Source organism: Sceloporus occidentalis, unplaced genomic scaffold (genome assembly GCF_023333645.1).
Source record: "Sceloporus occidentalis isolate IW3139 unplaced genomic scaffold, rSceOcc1.0.p SCAF_1, whole genome shotgun sequence".
Classification (NCBI taxonomy): domain Eukaryota; kingdom Metazoa; phylum Chordata; class Lepidosauria; order Squamata; family Phrynosomatidae; genus Sceloporus; species Sceloporus occidentalis.
Window position 1 is genome coordinate 285,778,664 of NW_028316981.1, and position 24,404 is coordinate 285,803,067.

At 39.5% G+C, this 24,404-nt stretch overlaps 1 protein-coding gene across 5 annotated transcripts in view; it reads left to right on the forward strand.

Annotated features, from left to right (window-relative positions):
- The window catches only part of LOC149324013 (3',5'-cyclic-AMP phosphodiesterase 4D), a 534,014-nt gene that overhangs the window by 300,378 nt on the left and 209,232 nt on the right, over positions 1-24,404 (forward strand). Inside the window, exon 1 of one of the 5 annotated variants that reach the window (XM_089495376.1) lies at positions 14,682-14,762. The exons of the other annotated variants lie outside the window; for them this stretch is intronic. Coding sequence (XP_089351502.1) covers positions 14,698-14,762 — 65 coding nt within the window. The 5' untranslated portion in view covers positions 14,682-14,697. Of the gene's footprint in view, positions 1-14,681; positions 14,763-24,404 lie in introns of those variants that run through there. 5 annotated transcript variants of the gene reach the window in all.

The following is a 24,404-nucleotide window of genomic DNA, read 5'->3' on the forward strand; positions in this document are numbered from 1 at the left end:
ACAAACATTTTCTAAACAAGTGGTACAAAAGGAAAGTCTGGTGCAAATCATATACTACTCATGTAGCTTTTAGTAAACAATACAAATATTTGCTGCTCTTATAAATTGCACATATTCACTACTAACTGAGTCAGTGCATTATGTATCAAAAATAACAATGACATTTTTACACTTTTATAACTTCATGCCTCTGGGAGAATAGTGGAGTATAAATATAACGCAATATCATATAATACATTTCTCTGGTAAAACTAGAGTTTCCCAGAAAATTGGCTCTTAGGCCCACCACAGTTGTCCTCCCATTATCAAACCTATCTGTCATTCTATTGACAGCTATAATAATAATTGTAAGCCGCTCTGAGAGCATTTAAGGTTGAAGGGTAGGGTATAAATACCGTAAATAAATAAATCTGCAGGTGCAATGAATTTGTACTACCACTATTTATTCAAATGAGGGAATCAGACCAATAAGGTGAAGGTATCGTACACATGAAATAAGAGGAAAATATTTTCCCCCAGTTAATTGCTGCATTTGTTCATTTTTACCATTTATGCAAGGAAGGCACAATAGAATATGCAGTCTGTAAGCTATGTTGCAGCCATTTCACTGCTTTATTCAAATTTTAATTGATGTGATGTGTCTGTTAATTGTTCCCTGCCATGATCTGTGGGGAGAGGTGGGTAAGAAATAATAATAATAATAATAATAATAATAATAATTATTATTATTATTCAAGCCATGCTCTACAAAACCGCCATCACGTCAGTCACTGAGATAGCATCTGTAGGTTCTGGAAGCCTTGTGAGATGCTCTGGCACCTTCCGGCAGCGTAGATAGTCATTAGAGTTGCCACCATGTTTGGGCTGCAGTTTCAATGATGGCAAATACTGCAGCAGGATGCCCCATCATGGGTTCAGGATGGTCCAGTGCAGTCCTCTGAACCCAGAAAAGGGTCCAAATTTGATTTCTGCACCGTTCTCATATCTCAGTATTGATGTCTGCATGTTTTCATCACTCTTCATTCAGTAAATATTTAGAATTTATTTCATTTGATGTATTTTCTGACTTATTTTAATCAAGTAACCCCATTGTTTCATTAATCATTAAAGGGCGCATCCCTCCTGTCCCCTGTGCTGTTGCTGTGAGCACAGTTTGAGGCCCCTGCAGATGTTTTTCAGACTGAGCCAAAACTCTGGTCTCTTTTTGTCCACAAGAGATATGTGAGAGAAGACGTGCAGTGCCAAGTACTGCACACCCTGAAAGATAGGACGAATATGATCAATGCACATCTGTACAGACGGAAAGACAGTTAGTTGTACAATATATCTCACAAACTCATGGCAGTATTTGTTCCTCTGAAAAGCTGACCTTCCACAGACATCTGGCTACTTTGTAAACTTGGAGCTGGAAGAGCCTGGAGAGATCTTGCTGACATGCAACACTGGAACCTGATCTATATCATATCAAAACACAGATGGGAGAGAAATGTTACAAGACCAGAGCAAATCCTTGCCTCTCTCTCACTCTCTCGCTCACACACATCCAGATATGCATATGCATATAATTTTTATGATCTAGTTTATCTCTGTCCTGGTGCAATGTTAACTCCCCCTTTTTTAGAAAACATATCGAGGGGTAGCCATGGCTATACAGGAAAGTACAATAATATTCAAAATCCACAAAACAGTGATACCTTTATGGGCCAGCCAAAATGTACAAAATATATGATACAAGCTTTCAAAGTTCCACTGGCTTCTTCTTCAGGCAAAGGTGCTAAAAATCAAACAGAGAAACAACAACAACAACAAAATTAGAAAAAAAAGTAGGCCTCGGCCATCATCATTTTTTCCTTCTCCTGTTTGATTTTAACACCCTTTAACACCTTTGCCTGATGAAGAAGCCAGTGGAACTTTGAAAGCTTGCATCATGTATTTTGTGCATTTTGGTTGGCAAATAAAGGTATTTATGTTTTGTGGGTTTTGGATGTCATTGTACTTCCCCTTTTATAGGCAGAGAACATTACATTTCTCAAGAAGAATCTATATTGTACTGTTACATCTGGAAAAACATTTAGGTATTGTATAGGTAAAACTTGTCAGTTTTATTCTCCTGTCTGATTTTTAACATCTTTGCTTCATGTAGAAGCCAGTGAAGCTCCCAAAGCCTGCATGATACTTTTTGTATTTTGTTGTATTTTCCTGGATCTCTGTACCAGAAAACCACCCTTGTGTGTCAGAAGCTGGAGTGGACTGTCATAGCCTTGTGAAGGACATTCTCTTGACAGCTAACTGCCTTTTATTTGTCTCACAAGGAGACAAAATGCAGTTTCTGAAGCTAGCAATTATTCCTTTCCTGCAATAATTTGGTTTGTATGAGAGCCAGAACTTACCATAGGACCAAAATATCTCAACTTGGTCTCCAATTTCTTCTCCCCTTGCCCATCCCCTGTCAGGCACATTAAAGTTGCACTTGGAGAGACTTAATTTACTCTCTCTGTGTAGATACTGAGAGAAACTCTGGAATATTAGATGTCTCACTGTGCTGCTTATCATTTTGCTGCTACCATTGTAAGAGGCCTCAGATATCACTCTGAATAACTGACTTGGCAGGTTTATTTTTTACCAGTTTGGCAGAGTGACTCTCTGATTAGAGATAGCGCTGAAGTTCATTCATTGAATTGCTCCTTACATACATTTACAGTGCTGTACATTGTCAGTGGGGTGCTGTATATGCCCCGAATTTTACAGGAGATATCTAAGGTGGCATTCACACCGCAGAAATAATCCAGGTTGACACCACTTTAACTGCCATGACTCAGTGCTGTGAAATTCCAAGAATTATAGTTTTGTGAGACATTTCGTCTCCTCTGTCAGATAGCTCTGGTGCCACAAAAAAATACAGTTTCCAGAATTCTACAGTATTGAGCCATGGCAGTTAAAGTGGTGTCAACCTAGGTTATTTCTGTAGTGCAGACACAGCCTGAAATGTTTAATGCTATCCCCAAAAGAGTTTCAGCACCTTAGATATATTCTTACAGCTATGGAAGCCTCCAGCTGCCATCATGTAGAGCATAATCTTGCCCATCCTTACTCTGAAGTAACAAATATTCAGTATAGTTGGCCCTTCGGATCTGCAGCGGTTCAATTCCATGTCATTTCAATGTGCACACTTTGGCATGTCCATGTTCACATTGCCACCATTTAATAACGTGGGTCATAACAATACACGGATGATCAAAGTTGTAGCTCCAAAGCCCATGGATCTAAAGGGCCAAGTACATCCATTGTTTACTCCTCGAACATAGATGCCCAACTGGCACTGAGATGAGCCTTATTCTGGTGCCAGCTCAAAACATGGTTGTCCAGCCACAAATTTGAAGCTTAGCAATCATTCCTCAGTTTTTGGTCTATTGGGTTGTGGATTCCATTTTGATTTTTTTATATATATACCCTTTCGTGGCAGATACAGGGTGGGGTATAAATAGCTAAATCAGTGATGGGCAACTTTGGCAGGTTTTGCTTCCTCCCTTCTGTTAGTTAGTATTTGGCCTTATGAAAACAGCAAAATCCATGGATGCTCAAGTCCCATTCAGTGGCATAACAAAATGGCATCTCTTATATAAAATGGAACATCAAACACTGTAAAATATGAGAGAATAAAATTCATGCAACAGAATGCAATAAGATCAATTAGACTAAAGTAAGATAAAATATAAATTAACAGCAATAAATGTTTTTTAAATGATCACCTTTGTACGCAATCCCTGTGTGTTCAATAAAATATGTTCTCATGCCTATGAATTTAGCAGTTCCAATGACTACATATGTAGTAGTGCCTTAAAGGAAATAAGTTCTATCAGGTATTGTCTGTAGGTACTGGTCCCTTACTCTGGCATATAGTTACCATAGGACATACTCAATATCTTCTATTTCAGATACCCCACAAACACATGTTCTCTTGAGGTATGGCATATGGTCCTCCCTTCTGGGACCTGCCATGAGCTAAAACCAGAAGAGACTCAAAAATGCAACTGAGAAGAAGGTGTCTGACAGACACACTAAATCGAGACCCTGTACCTTGGTTTATAGGAGAGCTACTGAAGGAATTTGCTTCTTTTGGGGGGAGCCCAAAACCTTTGAAAGGAGGGACTATATGGGGTGCATGCAGGATACAAAAACATCATTGGGAACTGAATTTACCCCATAGGCTCCATACTTCCTGCTCCTGATTTAAATAAATATAGATAATCTTGCCACTTTTGAGTGCAATTCTAATGTCTACTCAGAAGCAAATTCCATAGAACTGCATTGGGAAACAGCAATACTTTCTCTTGCTCTTATGTGGGTAGCAGTCTAGGACAGGAAAGAGCAAACTATCAACACCCGTCGCAAAGCCAAGCATAGAGACATAGTATCTGGATCCTTCTTTGGTAAATCTCCAGTTGAGGTTGTTCAGCACCAAACATTACTGAAGCCCAGTGAATTCTGATATTAACACAGATAGTCTTAATAGTTGCTATTGTCCTTGTACAAATGGAAACTGGGGTATTATAAGATTACAGTGGGACCTTATTATCTGCTGGGGTTTGGTTCCAGGACTCCCCCCATCCCCATCCCCCCATGGATAGCAAAATCCATGGATGCTCAAGTCCCATTCAGTGGCATAACAAAATGGCATCTCTTATATAAAATGGAAAATCAAGATTTGCTATTTGGAATTTATGTTTTTTCTGAATATTATCAAACTATGGATGCTTGAATCCATGGATAAAAACCCATGGATAAGGAGGGCTGACTGTATAACAAGAAAATGATTACAATCTGGTCAATTCTATATTCTAGCAGCAAACTCCTTCTTTTAATGTATATCCTTGTGTAACCAAAATGTCACCAGTGATCCCCAAGAGAGATGCTTGAGGAAACCTCAAGGGGTAACCCCTGGAAGACCATTGCTAACCCCACCCTCTCCTGGCATCCTAGGAAGAACCTTGTGACAAGGGGAAGACCAGCCAGTCCCTATTCACCATTCAGAGAAGTGACTACAGAGAGCTTGATTCATGTCTCCCTTCCTACCAGAAAGAACACTCTGCTCCAACTGCCAGTTGGCGTGGTTGTTGAAAGGAGGCACACGGTGCCACATCCATCAGTCAGGAGATAAATCAAGGGTGGGAAATTTCTTTCAGACCAATTTTAAGTAAACTGTCTTGGGGAGGGGACCAGCGCTGCATTCCAGTGGTCAGCAATGCCAAAGGGCAAAGGTAGAAACAAAAGTACCAGCATACTTTATGTTAAAGCTCTTATTGCTAATAGCACAATCATAGAAGAGGCATTTTGATGTTTTGGAATCTCAGACTGCTGGGTAAAAAATTCACAGAAGCAAGAAAATTAATGAGGGCATCATGGAGAAAGAGGCCTTTTAGGGAAGCCCACAGGAATGGAGTAGGCACTAAAAACGGTAAAATTCAACCACAATACTTGATGTTCCTCACCCCTAAGATAAGTGTGGCACAGGTTTGTGTGAGAGTGTGTGTGTGTGTGTGTGTGTGTGTGTGAGAGAGAGAGGTGTATGATTATTAATACAAGCTGCCTTAAGGATCATCTCATTGATAGGCAAAGTATAAGTCTAAAATTGCAAAACATTATAGCCTTGGGAGGGCAATCCCAAACCATGAAAAGAATAATTCTATGTGGTCTTGGATGGGGAGAATATTTGAAAATATTTGGAAAATGGTCCAAAAACATGCTTCTCAAGTGTCAAGAAATTATTATGAAATATTGGGATCACATTAGGTTAACAATTAACTAAACGTTGTCTATAAATATAAAGCTAAAGCCTGAAAGCTTTTTACTGAATATGGTAGATGAATCTGAAGACAATAAATATGGTCCACTGTTATTTCATTTGATTGTTGCAGCCAGGATGTTCTATAAGAAATGGTAGAAAATAACAACACACCAGAAAAGGAAGACCGGGAATTGAAGATCTACGAGATAATAGAAATGGATAAGATGACTAGAGGGTTATAAAATGCAGAAGTAAACACAAACAAACAAACAAACATCTAGCTGACTGGAAAGTAACAATTGATTATTTTGTTTAAAAAGAGGGGGAAATTGCAATTATAAACTTTAAACGGGAATAAAGTTAAAAAGTGAGATACTTATCTTTGTAAGTTTTGGAGAAGGAACGTGAGGGCCGGTTTTTTGTTTATTTGTTTAACTGCCTAAGATATTAAATTACAAGGGCTTTAGAAACAATGTAAGTGTAAATACTGGCATGTAAATGTAAACAGCAACATTGTAATGTAAGATGAATGATGAAACAATGAATGATTTTATTTTCAAACATGTTGGAAAAAGGTGAATAAGAAAATCTTAAACTGGGACAAATATTCCAGCAATGTAAGGGAAGGAAGTCGAAGAATGACAGAGATTGAATGTAAGAGAATTTATATGTTGGATGTAAGAAGTAAAGATTGATTTAACAATTTGAAGATAGATGATAGATGATTTTAAGAAGAGATTGCTAAGTGGATGTGTTGGTATATTTTTTTTCTTTTTCTTCTTTTTCTTCTTTCTTTTATTTTCTTTGTTCCGTTTTGTATCATTACTGTTATTTGACAGATGATTGTTTAGTTTTGGTGTGTGTATTTTACCAATAAAATTTAATTAAAAAAAAAAAGAAATCATGATGAAAAGTATCTTGGACTAACAAAAATCTTGGCAGTTTGGGGCTTATTCTCCATAAAATTCACATATGGTTCCAAGCACAGAAAATGCTGTAGTTGGGAACTTAATTCTGGACAAAATGGAATGTGGTTATTTTGCACAGAAAACAGCAGTTTCTGCAGGGAAACACAAAAAACAATATTTCTGCACAGAAATGTTATTTTCTGTACTCAAAGTGATGTTTCCTGCATCCAAAATGCTGTTTATGAACAGTCATTGAAAACTTTGCAGTTTTTGAAGACTTTCTTTCAATAAGAAGAACATTGGTAAAATTACCCATTGCTTCCTTCAAGAAGAAAATTAGTAAAGCCTTACATCCCTAGTCCCAGATTGCTGACTGATTGCTGGGAAGGAAAATGAGAGATGGTTAGAGGGGGTGTGATACAATGGCATCCCTGCCAAGGGGCATGGTCAGGTGACTGTAGCTCTGAAAATGAGCACTCTGCACTGCAACATTTTGTACCCATAACTCCTTCTGAACACCTACTAAAGTCCAATGGATAAAGATGAACATATTCCTGAACAAAGTATTTCAGAAAGCTAGTTGATCAGTCTGCTTTCAGCTGTTTTTATCAAGTCAATAATGTTATCTTGCATGTTTACAATTTTATCTGATAATTATTTTATTTTATTTTTGTTTTATTTCTTGTGTGTTTGCCTGCTTTAATGATGTGAGCATCCTTGGGGGATGCTGAAACAAGGCTATGAACAGAGAGAGAGAGAAAGATTCATATAAGGTGTGAGATGGCACAATCCGTGGAAGTGTTTCCAGTTCAAATTGGGAATGATATGAATGTGAGCTAGGCAAGCATGTAAACATGATTTGCTTCAGTGAGAATGAAATTGCATGATTTCTTCTTGGTGGGCTGTGATTTTCCATGTCTCAGTCCCTATGAGCTTTTATAGCCAGATTCCCTTAATCTGTCCCCCTCCAGATGTTTTGGACTACAACTTTTGTTATCACTAATCATTACTCATGCTCACTTAGGACTGGTGGGATTTGTAGTACAAAATATTTGGAGAAACAGGTTGAGGAATGCTGTTTTAGACTTAAGGAATAAATAATAAATAAATAAAATTTTTATTTATATACCGCCCTTCCAACAGATCAGGGCGGTTAACAACAGGTTAAAAACAATGGTAAAATACATCAATACATACAGATTCAATAAAAAACAGAAAAAACAGAAAAGCCCCGAATTAGCCAATCCCCTTGCCAGTGAAGAGGAGGGAGGCCCATTGGACTTTAGTCGGGGAATGCAATGCAGAAAAGGAAGGTCTTTAGATCCCTTCTAAATGATCCAGTGATTACCAATAACAAACTCAAAGACTTTGCTCAAATTATTTCTCTAATTAGAGAAGGCTATTTGAAACAAAAGTCCTTCATGGTTGGCAGAATAATAATAGAAAACAGCAAATCTTCAATGTTTGTTGTGCCTTCTGATCAGTAAGGTCAAAAGTGATTTGCTTCTTCCTCCTCATCTTCTTCTCATAAAGAGCAGACAAGCAGGAACATTTTGATGTATGGTTCCACAATGGGAGTCAAAAGCTAGCCACAATCCAGAATGTTGTTTCTGCATATCTGAACCAGTCTTGTATAGTCTTGGATGCATTCAGGTTTCACATACCTCTGTGTAGCAGGGAACATCTTATCATCCCAGTCAAGCAGGCTCCTCAGATTGTCTGTGTCAGCTATTAGCTGTTGAGCTGTCATATCTGAGAAGATACAAGATGCCTGAAAAACTAGATTTTTTCTTTCTTTTTTGGGCTCCAAATCCCAGACGTCTCCAGAATGGTCACTGAACATACTGGCTAGAGGATTTTGAGAGCAGTAATCTAAAGTAACATTTCTAAATTCTGGTTGTAATTGCTACAGTCAAGCCATTTGATGAGATATTGGACAAAAACCAACATCAAATGAGCATACTTCCACTTAAGGAATAAGCCTCCCCCCACCCCCCAGTCTGCTCCAGAGAGTTCTTCAGTTTTCTGGAACAGATTGTGCAGCCATATGGGAGGCCATAGAGGGCAGGTAGGAATGCTGCCTCCTCATTCAGCTGAGGCAAGCCATTTTATCTGCAGGATGAGTTTATTTTATTCCACCCACTACACTTGGCCCTTCATAGTTGCAGTTTTGATTTTTGCAGATTTGATTATTTGCAGTTTTGATTAATACATTCTCTCGAGGAATCTCTAGGTCCTCCAGTGCAACTTTGCCAGAAGTTGACCATAGAGTTCTGCTGGGAAACGTAGAAGTTCCTAGAGAAAACACTTCTCTAGGCATTTGTAGGTCCTTCAGCATGATTCTATGGGCAACTTCTGGTAGATGTTGACCACAGAGTTGCACTAGAGGACCTGCTGCAGATATGAAAAAAATGCAGGACTTCAAGTCCCGTTTTCCCTAATGGTGGCACAATGTGCGTGCAGCTGTTGGTGCAGCCATATGCACATGATGCCATTGGGGACAAAAGAGTTTGTCATCCACAGATGCTTAAATCCATGGATAGCAAACTGGGGGATAGCAAGGCCCCACTGTATAAGTCTATACATATTTACTTGGAAGTAAGTTCTACTGAACTCAGTGGAGCTTACTTATGAGCAGATATGTATAGAATTCTGATCTTGTTTGACTTGGTTAGTTTAATAAACTAAAATATTTCTATTTTGATATAGGGTCGTATTTTAATCTAAGATCATCTGAATGCAAATTCCCTTATATTATGGGAATCATGGGATGCTCCAGTTGTTGTTTGACTGCAGTGACAAGCATTGCTGACCATTGGGTAGGGCTTCTGAGACATGCAGTCTTACAATATCTGGAGAGCCATATTCTTCCTCCTCCTGATATGAGATATGAGTAGCATCACACTGTAAATTTTGCAGCCATTCCCTTCAGCTTATGCCTGCATTGCACTGCCTCAGAATTCTTTAAGCAGCATTTCACCCTCCTAAAAGGAGCCTGTGGGCTATTCACACGTAGCCAAGATCCTGTATTGCAGATAGTAGTATAAAAGCTCAATGGGTAAAGGAGAGAGTGTCTGTCCTCTCAATCCTTCCTCCCCCAGACTCACCATTCATCTGCTGCAGGGGCAGCACCCCACTCCTGGCAATTCAATGGCTGGTAAACAGCAGAGGGGATTGAAGCATCTGGCTATGTCTCTATGCCCAGACACAGACTGAATGGCCAAGGGGAGCTATCACAATGAAGTAGTGAATCTTGGGGACTTTTGGATATGGCAGAGGGAGAAAAAAAATACCAACATTTGCAATAGCCCCCCCCCCCCCCAAAAAAAAAGCAGATGTATATTGGACTTAATGTTTGGATAGACCACCAGTAGGATGCCAGCTATTATTGGAACTTGGACACTCAGGTTTTTTTTCCTGATCATCCTGTTTATGAAAAAAAAATACCCAACATAAATACAATGCACCACATTGATACTGTTCATGCTAGCTTACCACCTGAAACAAGAAGCTGCAAACATTTTCCATGATTTTGGAAGAAGACCCTTCTGCCAAATTAAAGAGGGGTTGTTGGAAAAGGCAAAGAGGCTACAGGCCTGGTTATTGCTATGGTTATCATGCAGTGCTGTCAACACAAAACTATAACAGCAGCAAGAAAAAGGATCGTGTTTTTCTTCCCTCTACAGCAAATCCTATTTTTAAAGCATGCCGTTCTATGTTTATTTTAAATGCTATGGATTTTGGAAACTTTTATGAAGCAAACCAGATTTTGCAAGTAGGTGTCCAAAGAACTGTCTTAATCTTTAGAATTGTTTGAAAATATTTTTAAAATAAGCTTGCATGAGTTACAATGAAAGATACTGTAATGCTATGAAAAGTGCAGGTGGAGGATGGTCTTGAAAAAGTGTTGCTATGTTGTGAAAGATCAACATTGGCACCAGTACAAATAACAGAGGGGGAGGGAAACCTCTAATTATCCATAATTAACCCAAGAGGTTTATAAATCCTTTGGACCATTTGTTTAAATGTGTTTTTCAACACAAACATGCCACATGTGTTCCAAAATCACACTTTAGAGCTAGAGGGGATTTCATACACTCTCAAGTGTTCCTCCAGCCAAATCCTCCCTTGTAGGGAAGAGTCTTAAGTTTAAATATTTGAGTTTCTGCACATCTGTATTTGGACATCTCATTGACGTATTACAGGTCTTGATCTTCTGCTGTGGAAAGGCCTGATCCACCAAGGTTACTTTACTGTTCAAGCCTAGAATGAGAGGAGCATAGTGATTAAGAGGCTCCACTATGAATCAATTTCTTATGAATCCCATTGTGGGAGAAGGGTGGGTTATAAATCCTTGAAATAAAATAAAATTATATCTACTATGAAATCATCATATTGTTCTGTGCATAAGAACATAAAAAAGCTACTGGATCATAACAAAGGCCCATCTAGTCATTGTTTTCCATAGCCTTTTAGAGAAGTCGCAAACAAAGAGAAAGGATTCTGAGTATGGAAGTCCTTTAGAGACATCACAGAATTTGAAGATGTTACTTGGTTGCACTATCCTGCCTGGAAACTCCCAGTCAGCATGGCCCCTGATCAGACAGCATGAGGGATTCTCTAGAGTTATAGTCCAAACTGTAACTATTCCAAGTAGTGAGATATCATATCTAATAGTACTTGACAGCCCTGTCCCCCATTTAAAGCATCTCAGCTACTAGCCATTGCCATAGCTTGTAGCAGTAGACTCTATACATCAACTATATAGTTCCTTGGTCTGTTCTGAGTCTCATTATGGCTGCATCTGCACTGCAGAAATAATGTAGTTTGACACAGGTCTAACTGCCATGGCTCAGTGCTATGGAATCCTGAGGTTTATAGGAGCCCTGGTGGTGCAGTGGTTAAATGCCTGTACTGCAGCCACTTACTCACAAGCCACAAGGTTGTGAGTTCAGTACCAGCCAGGGACTCAGGGTCGACTTGGCCTGGCATCCTCCTGAGGTCACTAAAATGAGTACCCAGCTCATTGGAGGCAATTGGCTTATGCATTGTAAATCACTTAAGTAGTGCTTAAGTGCACTGACAAGCAGTATAGAAATGTCCTTGCTTACTACTGCTATTATAGTTTGCAGTAGCACCAGAGTTCTCTGACAGAGAAGGCTAAATATCTCAAAAAATCTACAAATCCCAGAATTCTATAGCATTAAGCCATGGCAGTTAAAGCAGTGTCAAATTGCAGTGCAGATGCAGCCTATATGACCCTCGCCTCACTTCAAATATTAGAAGAGAGGGCAGAAACTTTTTTCTCCATCCACTTTCTCCATACCCAAAAATTACTGTATCACACACTTTTATCATCCCTCCTCCCTTACTTTGCTTTTTTCTTCTCCATTGAAAAGCTCCAAATGCTTTATCTTTTTCTCATTGTGTTATTCCAGTCCCTGATCATTTCTAGTTGTTTTTTTCTACAGTTCTGTGGCTGTACAATAACTACTTTGAGATGGTACCCGTAGTCAAAATAAGCACTTTCAGTCCTGTAGCTCTGTCCTATGGAATCCTAAGATTTATAGTTTTCCAAGGTTTTTAGCTTTTCTGCTAATGAGTACTGATGCATCACAAAACTACAGGATGTCCATGGCAGTTAAAATGGTGTCAAACTGCATCTACAGTGTAGACACACCCTGAGCTACTGTTCACCAAAAAGGGTATATATTCAGAGAACCTATGCATTACCCCTAGAGCTTGAGGTGATCATTTTGATCAGAAAAAGCAAAGTTGGGGGGGGGTGATTTTAATAAAAGAAAAAATGACTTAGGGAAAAATATATATGCAATTTCCTCAGAGTTTTTTTTTTATCGGCCAAAATATCAAACCAAATCAAGCCAACCCCCCCCCCACACACACACACACACACAAAATGCTAAACCAGAGGGAAACTTGGTAATGCATCTCCTGTGGATTATCTAGTTCAGTTCTTAGATTTAGCTATGCCCACTTGGCTACCCCATGTTTAACATGCTGGTTTTGGCCTTGCCCTCTTGGATGCCCTTTAACTAACAAGCTGGGATCCCCTTAAAAATCCCTAAGCATCTGCTACTAAACGTATTAGGAAGATAAAAGCTTGGAAGCCTGATGAAGGGAAAGTGTGGCATGATGCCTCATTAAAATTCTTTCTGCTGCTGTGGGGCAATTTGCATTCAGATGATTGGCATAAGCCTGGAGGACAGGCGGGATCATTCTTGTCAATGAACAGAAGGTACAGACCACATGGCATGTTCCGGAGCTTGTCAAAATAACAATGGCTAAACCTTGGTTGATGCCAAGAGAGATTCATAGGCACCTCTCCAGAAAAGAGTGAAAATCCCATTATTCAAATGTTGTCTGCTTTTTAATAGATTTCAAAAAATGCATAAATCCAGGAAGGTCCCTGGGATTTGGTTTAGAATCACAGAAAACAGCTATATTCTGAATTGTTACTCAATCCCTTGTAATACATAATCTACTGTTCTTGAGCTATTGCATAAAAAACAGTTCCTCGGCAAGTAGTCACTTGCCGACAACAGAGTTGCCTTCCTGCTAAGAGCACATTCCAAAGCAGATTCACAGCACTGCATTTAAAAATATCTCTCTTTCTGCAAATCAGTCTATATCATCTAAACCTAGCCACGCAAAAATGTTTGTCTTACCTCTTTTGCAAACTTGACATACCAGCTTCAGTCCAATAATTTCTAATAGAGTGTAAGTTTTGTTTTTTTAAAAAACCAACAACAACAATATGGAACTTGTGTGAGGAATAGTTGGCCAGGTGTATTAGCTGGGCAACAACAACAACTTTTGTTGAAAGAAGTATAACTTAATAATATTTGACAGAACAAAATAAAATGTAGGCTCTGTCAGCAACATGTAATAAACATAATAGTGCACATACACAGAGCTCATCCATTAATGGAACAGGACTTTGTCTGCAATCTGCATGCTTGGGAAGAAGTCCCATTGAACACAGTGTGTGATCTAAGATTTACCTGTGGTATAAGGTAAACATCCGTAAGTGTGTGTGAGAGAGAGAAGGGGGAGAGATGATGATTGCAGCAATAAAAACAACACATTGTAATATTTTGTTTAAAACTTGCAACAGTACTTTAAGGTGCTCTAAACCTCCAGTGAATAAGTGCTGTAGGCTATATTTCAGAGGAAGGAACTGGCAAAACTGCCTCTGAGTATTCCGTGCCTAAGAAAAGCCTATGAAATCCATGGGGTTGCCATAAGTCGACAGTTGACTTGAGACACATATATAAACACAGAGACAAGCAAATGCTGTTTGGCTCTCACCACTTGTGGGAGTTTATAATATAAAAATATTATTTTTATTTTATGATTAAGCAGCTGGTGTTCCTTTGTGTATGCTGCAGGGAGAGAGCAAGTGAGCTAGGGTTCTGAGAATGAAAAAAGGGTGAGTAAGTCTGTTCTCAGGTGATCCATGCCTTGCAACAAGAGGTCATAAAGCTCCACTCTGTTTCTGTTTACCTCAGTACCTCTGAAAGTGAAGCTTCCCTGGATACTTACTGGTGCTCCTGCAGCACATCTTCATATTTTCCTTTTACTGCCCATCGACAGTTTTAGAATGTGACTCTGACCTTTAAACCTGTTATTATAGGATTGTAAGGGGAAAAAAACGATCAAGAGGCTCTTTCAGCTGCCTTGTTTCCCATGTGACCTAGATGGAGAATAGATTCAAAATACAGTCCCTCCCCCGGCAATGCAAGGCAGAAGAGAAAAGCACTGTCACTTTTAAACCCGGCTAGCATTAAGGCTGGGAGCGTGAAGCAAAAACTCCGGTAGTTCAGGACTCTTCTTGAAGAGCTTGGGTTGTTCTGAGGAAGATGGTTTTTCCAAGACTTGCCTTTTTAAAGCAAGCCTCTTTTGCAAGTGGAATATGTGTGGCTGGAGCTGAGTGAGGAGAGCTGAAGTTTCCCTGCTAAAAAGTATTTGGATTTTCTTTGCAAGATGAGTATTATTATGAAGCCAAGATCCCGGTCTACCAGCTCCTTAAGAACTGCAGATACCACTTGGTAATGTGCTTGCTGTTTTCCCACTCCTTTGCTTCCTTAGCACTGTTTGAGATCTACAAATGCTCTTGAGTTTTGTTTCCTTTTGTGTTAATAACATGTACATGCTGATCCCAGATATTTTGAAGGCAAGTGTAACCAGAAACAAGAAGGCACTTTTCTTCCGTGTCTACGAAATATTGCACAGGGATGTGTTGTTATTTTGCTTGTGGAGTTAAAAGAGAACATTTGTTGCTGTACAGAAAACTTTCTGCATTGTTGTTGGTGGGTTTTTTTAGTGGAGAGGCAGGATTTCTAATGTAGATATAGATATTAAACTTCACCCTTATTTTTTTTTCCTGAACTTAATAAATCAAGTGATGAGAGATCGTATACACAAGTGAAGGAGCAATTTAACCTTTCCCTTACATGCCTTCCCTTAGAAAAAATTCAAGGGAAAAATAGCTGCATATATTCTGCTTCCTTCCTTGCTTCTTTCCATCCATTCAGTCCTTCCTTCTCCCAAGGAAGTCTGAATGAGTGATACCATCAGTGTTAGTTTAGTAAAGTGTAGTGGCTAACAGCACAATTGTATGTATCCATGCTCCAGTCCTGTACCCACTCAGTTGTATGTAATCCTGTACCCACTCACTAAACCTCACTAAATATAATGAAACTTATTTTTGAGTAGGCATGCATATGACAACAAAGTAAGACTGAACTATGGCTCAGAAAGCCTCCAGTTGCAATTCTACCTTTATCATGAACTCACTAAGTGCTTTGGCCAAGTCACTGTCATCTAGCTTTACTCCTGTCCCCAGAAACCTTCTCAGTGTAAGATAATGATTTACCCACAGAGAACATTGTGAGGATTATGCTTAGAAGACAATACAACATGAAGATAAAAATAATTAGATAAACAACACTTTTCTTCTTCAGGGTTGAAATCCTATAATTTATCAAAATGGAACTAATTTCTGAATAAGCACGTTTAATCCATTTCCTAATAAGTGGTCCTATTTATGCTGTTTCTATAAGGCTTTTCAGGATAACTCTCCAGGGAGGGCATCTTCAGTGCTACCTATGCCCTTTGGGCACATCCTTGTTTATATCTAGATGTTCTGACATTCTATCACTTTTACTTATATCATGTATCACACAGAGACAGAAACAAAACTTTTCATTATATTATACTAAGATATATGCTTTATTCTTCTTTTTGCTAGAGTTTTGTTACAATTTCTCATATAACATGGAGAGGTTTTGTTATTGTATCCAAGCATTGGTTACATACTTTCCTGATGGTACATATCTTCCTGATTGCTACATATCTTCCTTTTTGGTAAGGTTTTACTGGATTTTATACTGGGGAGACCATACATTATTTAATGAAGCTATGTATGGCTCAGCGATGTTAAGATAACTCATAACAAGATCTATAGCAATTTAATTAAAAACATTCATAATGAGAGGCCTACTGCAGTGTTAGTTGAAATAGTAACAATGTGAAATTAGGCGGGACATTGGAAAAGTTACCTTTTTTTACAGTTCCACAATTGGAATGGTTGAACGGTGCTTTAGGCTTATATACCCATAAAAGTATTTTAGTGCTAATTTGAAGAATGCAGTACACACACACACACTCATGCACCTACACAGAAGAAATTAATTTTGGTGTAGCTCCAGTTGTTAGACCCATTAACTAATTGATAAATTAGTAAGTCATGTCCAAAGGAGGGCACCTAAAATGGTGAAGGGTCTGGAACCCATGCCCTATGAGGAACGATGTAGGGATCTGGGTATGTTTAGCCTGGAGAAGAGAAGGTTAAGAGGTGATATGATAGCCCTGTTTAAATACTTGAAGGGATGTCATATTGAGGAGGGAGCCAGCTTGTTTGCTGCTGCTCCAGAGACTAAGACCTGGAACAATGGATGCAAGCTTCAGGAAAAGAGGTTCCACCTGAACATTAGGAGGAGCTTCCTGACAGTAAGGACTGTTTGACAGTGGAACAAACTCCCTCGGAGTGTAGTGGAGTCTCCTTCCTTGGAGGTCTTTAAGCAGAGGCTGGATGGCCATCTGTCGGGGATGCCTTGATTGAGAGTTCCTGCATGGCAAGGGGTTGGACTGGATCGCCCTTATGTTCTCCTGCAACTATGATTCTATGACCAGGGTTTGAATCCCTGCTCAGCCATGAAAACCGATTGGGTGACATTGGGCACTTATATTCTCTCAGCATCAGAGGAAAACAAAGGTAAAACCAGCTCTGAACAAATCTTGCCAAGTAAACACAGTAAGGTAGATACAATTTATAGGCTCACTACAACAAATTGTAGCTGAGACGAACAGTTGTATTTATGCTGTGGTTCCCTCTGCATTGTCAGGGCTTGGGAATTTTAGCCTTTATTTTTTTGGACTGTAACGGGGATTCTAGGAGTTATAGTTTTTTTAAAACAAAACTTTCCAAGCTGTGAGATGAAAACAGTTCATTAAATTTTTAGATGTTTCAGGCTTCTGACATGACGTCGTGGAGAAGCATTGATGACACGGTTGCTAATCTCATAGTAAACTCTTGCCAGCTCTCCAATATGAAAGCACAAAGGGGCAACTCTTTGAGAAGCATAGACCAAACATTGCAGTCGTCAATCCTTATTCAGGCAAACCCCCAACTGACGTCATGAGATACTTTCACTCTGCTACGTACGCAGGCCAATTCAGCATCTTGAAGAATTTTTTCAATTTGAAATAAAACAGAAAAATATGGTTCCCTCCTATTTATTTTATTTCTTAAAGCGTTTTTACCCCCCCCCCCCCACAGCAATGAGATAATATTGCACAATTCTTGATTTTACTCTTTTGCACAGTTTAGTGACTGATAAGGCAAGAAGCTATGTTACAGACAATTTTAAGTGCACTGTGATGTAGGTCACATTGAGCAAAATTATTTTGTCTGGTAGATGGAAGTTAGCAAAATAATTCAGATCTGTGGCAAATGATTGCCAGTTTTCCTCTGGCGTAATCCTGCCACCCTTTGTGGATACAAATTGAGCACACTTTGTATCTGAATATTTCTTTTGTAAGTGGAAACATTTCCAGATTTTCCACAGTAAAATATCTCTATTTTACACTCTCTGGCAGTTCCTTAGACTCACAATCATATCTCTGGTCAGTTGGTAGCTGGTTTGAGGTTCTCAGTATGGCAGTCCTGGAGTAGGTGACCTTTTTTGCTCTGAGGTCTGTAGGCAGTAATGAGTGGTAGTTTGGGTCTCATGCATGCATGTGCATACATCCCTCCCCTTCATGCCTACCTCACTTTCAAACATACACATCACACATGCTTCTCACACACACTTGCTTTCACCATAAACAATACAGAGATACACACCATCTTAGCCTGGAAGGAATGGAGATGCTCTGCACAATCCTCTTTTTCCTGCTATGGGATGCTTTAGAATGGCAGACAACTTTCTTCCCAGGAGGAAAAAGTAACCCTAATCTCCTGATGTGCAGAGTAAGGAGAACACCTCAGATGGCATGCAGGAGGACAGCAGTGGCAGAGTCCCAGCTATTCTTTACAATTTCCCTTGGCCATTCCCTTCATTTGAAAAACAGTTGTGTCCAGCCTGTTCTGTTCCGTCAACCTCTGCCCTGTCAACTTCTGATATAGGAGAGGGCCCTATCCTGTTGCCATTTGGAAGTGATGCTGCTGTTTCATCTACCTGTCCAATTATCTTACGTACATGGAATGGAAGGGGTGCCATCTTGTACTTTACCAAAGGCAGTGAAATGTTTTGGCCTGCAACACACCAAACAATAGTTTGGCAGGCTGTGGGACACCCTTCCTACATGTCTTCCTTTTCCTCAGTATTGATAAAGAATGATGCATGCATAAAAATGGGCCACAAAGATACTCCCTGGAGGCATAGGTTGCCAATATGTGTGATAAATAAATCCTGTCCTGCCTTTCCACTCTCCATGCATTCACTGGGCTATAGTCTCTAAAGATACCATAACAACCTCCATTTATCTATCTATGTGGCCTTACTCTTGCAGAACACTATAAAGTATTATCCAGATTGTTGTCTCACTGTATTTGTTTTATTAGTTGGTAGACCCATCATGCCAGTTGTGTATGCTTGATTCATGTGAACTGTAGTGTAAAATTAATGATCTGCAAACCTGTGGTCTGGACTGTGCCATTATAGATTGTGCCAATGATGTCTAGATGATCTCACGAGTATGTAATCCTCACTATATGTTCAGAATGAGTGTATCTGGAAGAGATGTAGGTTAAGTCCTTCTTGCAAACATGCTAATTTTGTACATGGAGAGAATTTACTGATCAATATCCATTTCCCAAAAGTGCCTGATTCATAAAAGGCAATTTTGAAAGATTAGGCAGTAGATTAATAATAAGGACAATTGTTGCTTTTGATCCCTTAGAGTCACCCAGACCCATGTCAATGGTGGATGTTGCTTGAAAGATCATTTCTTAGCTCTGAGGTGTTTCTAGCTGTGCTGTAAGATGGAAGAAATCCAGCTGGATTGAAACACTTTTACAAATCCAATTGATTTCAGCAAAATATATTTTTAAGCATGTACTTAATACTCCTACGGAAACTAGAGGGAATATAAAGTAGTTGAAATATGTTAAGGGATCACTAAATCTTTTGGAAACTGTGTTTAAAGAAGTGCTTGTTGACTGAGAAGAAATTTAGATTATCTATAACTGGTGTATTTGCCAAACTTGGGCTGCATCAACACTGCAGAAATAATCCACTTTAACCCAATTTTAGCTGCCATGGCTCATTGCTAAGGAATTCTGGGAACTGTAGTTTTATGAAACATTTAGCCTTCTCTGTTAGAGTGCTCTGGTGCCATAACAAACTACAGTTCCCAGAATTCCATAGCATTGAGCCATGGTAGTTAAAATGGTGTCATGATGGATTATTTTCTCATTGTGGATGAAGCCATGGTTTTAGAAAGATAAGCTATTGGTTCCCTGCTAACAGAGAAAGAATTGCTGTCCTTGCTAATACTTCAGTTTCCAGGCTTCCTCTAGAAAAGAGTTTGTAATGTTATCTTTTGGTTTTTTATTAGAAGTATTTTGTATTGTCAACTATATTGAAAACAGTCCATTGTGTAGTTGCCAGAAAAAATATGTAGAAAATGGGAAATGGAACACTAAATATCTCTTAATACCACTTCAAGTTAGTTGGGTACATGTGTGATGTGATCCAGTGGATAGAGAACTGGGGTTTGATTAATATGAATTCAATTCCTGCTCCTACAAGGGACTTCTGTGGTCATGGGCAAAGCACTCGCTCTCAGCCTCCATTCTCCATTGTTAAAAAAGGGGAGAGAATAGTTACAACCTACATTACCTATAGTAAAGTCTGAAAAATGCTTTGCAGATTTAAAACGAATTGCATTAATACAGCTGCAGTATCTAAAAATCCATGTTACACATTTCCCATTATGATGGTGGTTCTTGTTTTGTTTTGTATGGTTGAAAACAGTAGGAATATTCATATGCTTATACCTGTGAATATAAGCCTATGAAGGTGGGATATCAATCTTTGAAATAAATAAAACTAAATAAATTATGAACTGGGCTAACTTTCCTCAGCATTGTGCTTTCCAGATACTGTATGTTAGACTTCAGCTCCTGTTATCTTCAGTCAGCCTGACTGAAAAGATTGATCTTTTCCTTTCACCTCTGTAAACTATAATACACTGCATTGCACTATATTATAGTGTGGCAGTATGCCCCCCCCTTTTTTTTTTAACAAAGGATAGTAATTTGTTTGAAGGGTCTTTGTATGTGAAAGATTGTAAGTTTTTCTAGTAGGACATCATATCTTTTGAGGACGAGGAGTCTGTGTCCTCCAGATAATTTTGGATTCCAAAATTAGTCGGTTGGCTAATGAAAGCTGGAATCCAGGAATCATAGCATAAGGAATTGTAGAATTAGAATCACAGAGTTGGAAGAGACCACAAGGGCCATCCAGTCCAACCCCCTGCCATGCATGAATGCATAATCAAAGCATCCTTGACATAAGGCCATCCAGCTTCTGTTTAAAAACCTCCAAAGAAGGAGGCTTCACCACACTCCAAGGCAGCATGTTCCACTGTTTGACAGTGCTTAATGTCAGGACCACAGGCTGTCCAGTGAAGGGCCAGTTTAAAGGTAATGAATCATGAGAAACGAGGAGACTTGAAGTTGTCCATTAATGGTTAACACTTGGACAACAGAATTAGAAGACATGGTGACAGTTTCTCCTCTTTGGTGAGATGTAATGAATTTTTCACACTGTGAACCAGGATGGTGTTGTGGCTTGAGCATTGGACTACAACTGTGCAGACCAGGATTCGACTCAACATTAGGACATGGAAACCCACTGTATGACCTTGGGCAAGTCACCCTCACACTCTCTCAGCCTCAGAGTAGGAGGACAAAGGCAAATCACTGCTGAACAGATCTTGCCAAGAAAACCCCATGATATGTTTGCCTTACTGTTGCTTTAAGTTGGAAACTATATGCTTCCACAGGATTGCTATAAGTTGGAAACTATATAGGGTTGCTATAAGTTGGAAACTTGAAAGTACACAACAACAAAGTGTATTTTCATTTGGAAGTTTCAGCAATTTCAGGGTTAATTCACTAACAGAGTTAGTTTCCAGTTTGCATAACAGGACTCTTATTTCAATTTTGCAGAACAGATCATATATTTGCCTCATGAGTAGCTTGAGATCCAAGAACTTTGATCTGCTGACATTTTGAACTGATTTGAATGATCTCCAAAGTGCCCCAGGTGGAACTCTTGTTTCTATAGTCTTACTAACAATGCCCATGTTAGTAGAACAGCACCAGCCTATTATTTCATTACAACAGGGCCAGTTATTTGCTGTGGAAGTATCTGGTGCTTTCCTTTATCATTTAGTGCTCTTTTCTGTTTATTACACTTTCCCCTGCTGAATTTCATGCTGTTAGTATCTGCCAGTTTTCTAGTTTGAGATCATTTTGAACTTTTGGCCTCCCTCTGAAACATTTGCTGCCCTTCCCAGTTTTGTAGCATTTGTGTCCTTAGTGAAGATATTTGCAAGTTTGCAAGTTGTCTGTCTTTTCTTTCCTTTAAGATGGACCAAAAAATTGCTACACCGCACTAATCATGCAGAATAACAGATCTGTGTGTATTCAGATAGGGTTGTGTGGACTTCTGAGATGTGCCTAACTCCTCTAGGGTTGTTCACTGAGTGACATCAGATTTTGCTTAGTTATATCCATTTATATTATCTTTGTCCTTTGGTATGCTTTTTAGTTATCTTGCCTCTTGATCTTTTCCTCTTCAGTGTTGTCAAATCTTTCAATTTAGCTTTACTTCTGATTCTAAGGACAGAAGCTCTTGGATTGACTGGAGATGAAGGGGGCTTGGGCAAAATGCCTGTGGGCCTCCTGTCTAAGGGCCCTTTCAGACTACATGGTGATAGTGCTATGATTCCATTGTAATTGCATGGAAATTTTTCCAAAGGCCACACACTGCTGTAAATGTGCATCAGCAATAAACAGCTGAGTTTGTATGTGCTTTATGTGACAAATGATATGACGTGTACACATCCTACTATTGTGTGAATGGTTGAGGGGTTTACTTTTTTCATTTGGAAATGTACATTCCATTCTTACTCTCCCAGGAAGCTAACAAATAGAAACAGTTAAAATGTAAAAAAAATTAAGCTAAATAGCAAAGGTTATAAAGCACAGCAAAATAAAAGAGATTCGGAGCAGCAAATTCAAGCCAAATACAATGAATGTTTTAAAAGGTCGGGGCTGGAGGTGAGATCTTTGTCTGACTCTGAAAAGATGTGAAAGTAGATGCCAAGAATCCTCTGCTGGAGGGAGCTTTCCATGAATGTGGTGCCAAAACCCAAAAGGCTTCTCTGTGTTCACTACCAATCTAAGTTCAAATAACATCACCCCGAGGAAGTCTTTCTTAATAGATGTGTAGGTATGTATGGGAGGAGATGGTCCCTAAGCTAGCCAGTTCCTAAGCTGTAAAAGGGTTAAAAGACTGTCTGAAACTCTCTGTCTCCTTATATGAGCTAGTCTGGATTTTGAGAGAGGAAGGCTTTCTCTCAGTCCCACCACCATAACAGGCATGTTTGGTAAGGATAAGTGAGGGGGCCTTTTTTTAAATTTTAATTAATTAAAATATTTATATCTGAGGATCTCAGTGGAAGTGGAAGCAAAGTGCTAATTTTAAAACACTAAAAGTGTGAGCCGCCATGGTTTGAGCATTGTACTATGACTCTGGAAACCAGGATCTGAATCCCAGCTTGGCCATGGAAACCCACTGGATGGCTGTAGACTATATTTCAGAGGAAGTGTCATGCCCAGCCTGGAGGATGGCTTGGAGGACTCAGAGGATGAGCTAGAGCCCCTGGGACCTGAACCTGTAATGGAGGAGCCAGAGGCTGGCCCTAGTTCTGCTGGAGCAGAGTCTGTGGCCCCTCCAGAGGTTCAGCAGTCAAGTTTGCCTGGTGCCGAGGCTGTGGACATGGAGGAGGATCTGGGCAGTGTGCCTACCTTCAAGGAGCATCGAGCAGAAAGAGAGGGCCTTCGAAGATCTCGGAGGCTTTATCAGAAGCGTCTTCATAATCAGACACAGCTGAAAGCCGGCTCCTTGCCTTCTTAAGCACCTGGATCATGTGTGGTTCTTTGCCAGTGGATATCTGACTCTTTTAGAGGAAAGACTCTGTCTCTGGCTCCTTTGGCTTCTTGTTTTGACTACCCGGAAACCTTGACCTTGGACTGCTTTATCGACCTGCCTATCTGTTGCCCTGAACCTCGGACCGTCTGACAATTCTCTTGGTAATCCCTTTTGGTAGAACTACTGTGAATCTCCAGGACTGTGTAGCTTACACTGACTTTGCTGTGCTGGGAGGGGGTTTGTTTGTTTGAGAACTAGCTGCCTTATCAGCCCTTTGGCTGCTTTCCCGGACAGGAAGGAACTGGAAAAACCACTTGCCTAATTCCTTGCCTAAGAAAACCCTATGAAATATATGGGGTCACCATAAGTCGATGGGCGACATAAAGCCCCCCCCACACACACACACACACAAACATTGTTATGTTTGTAGCCACCATTGGTATCATACAGTGATAGAGAACCTTTGGCTTTCCAGATGTTGCTGGATTGCTGCCAAGGGATTTAGTCCAACAACATTTAGTCCAACAATAACATTTAGTTTTGTTGATATTGTTGCACATTCAGAATTGTTTGGAAGATTGTACTCAGAGGTAAAGATGTGCTATTAAGGGGGAGGTAGAATATCTAACAAATGGTGGTTCAAAATCTGCAAGTATGCTCTTCTGTCTCAGTCCCACTAGATAAAATTTGGTTACACTGATGAAGTAGTTAAAACATTAAAATAGTAGATGAATTAAATTGATATTCAGCTCAGTCCTGTGCAGGTTCACTCAGAAATAAGCTTCAGTATAGTAAAAGAAATTTATTACAAAGTAAGAGTTTATAGGACTGCAGAGTAACTCTGGTTGGCCTGACATTGCTAGAGTCCTCAACAAATGAGGTTTCTGAGCTTATAGATATCATGTTTGTCATTTCATTTTACTGAGCATTAAGCTAGAAGTGTTGTTAGTTTCTGATATG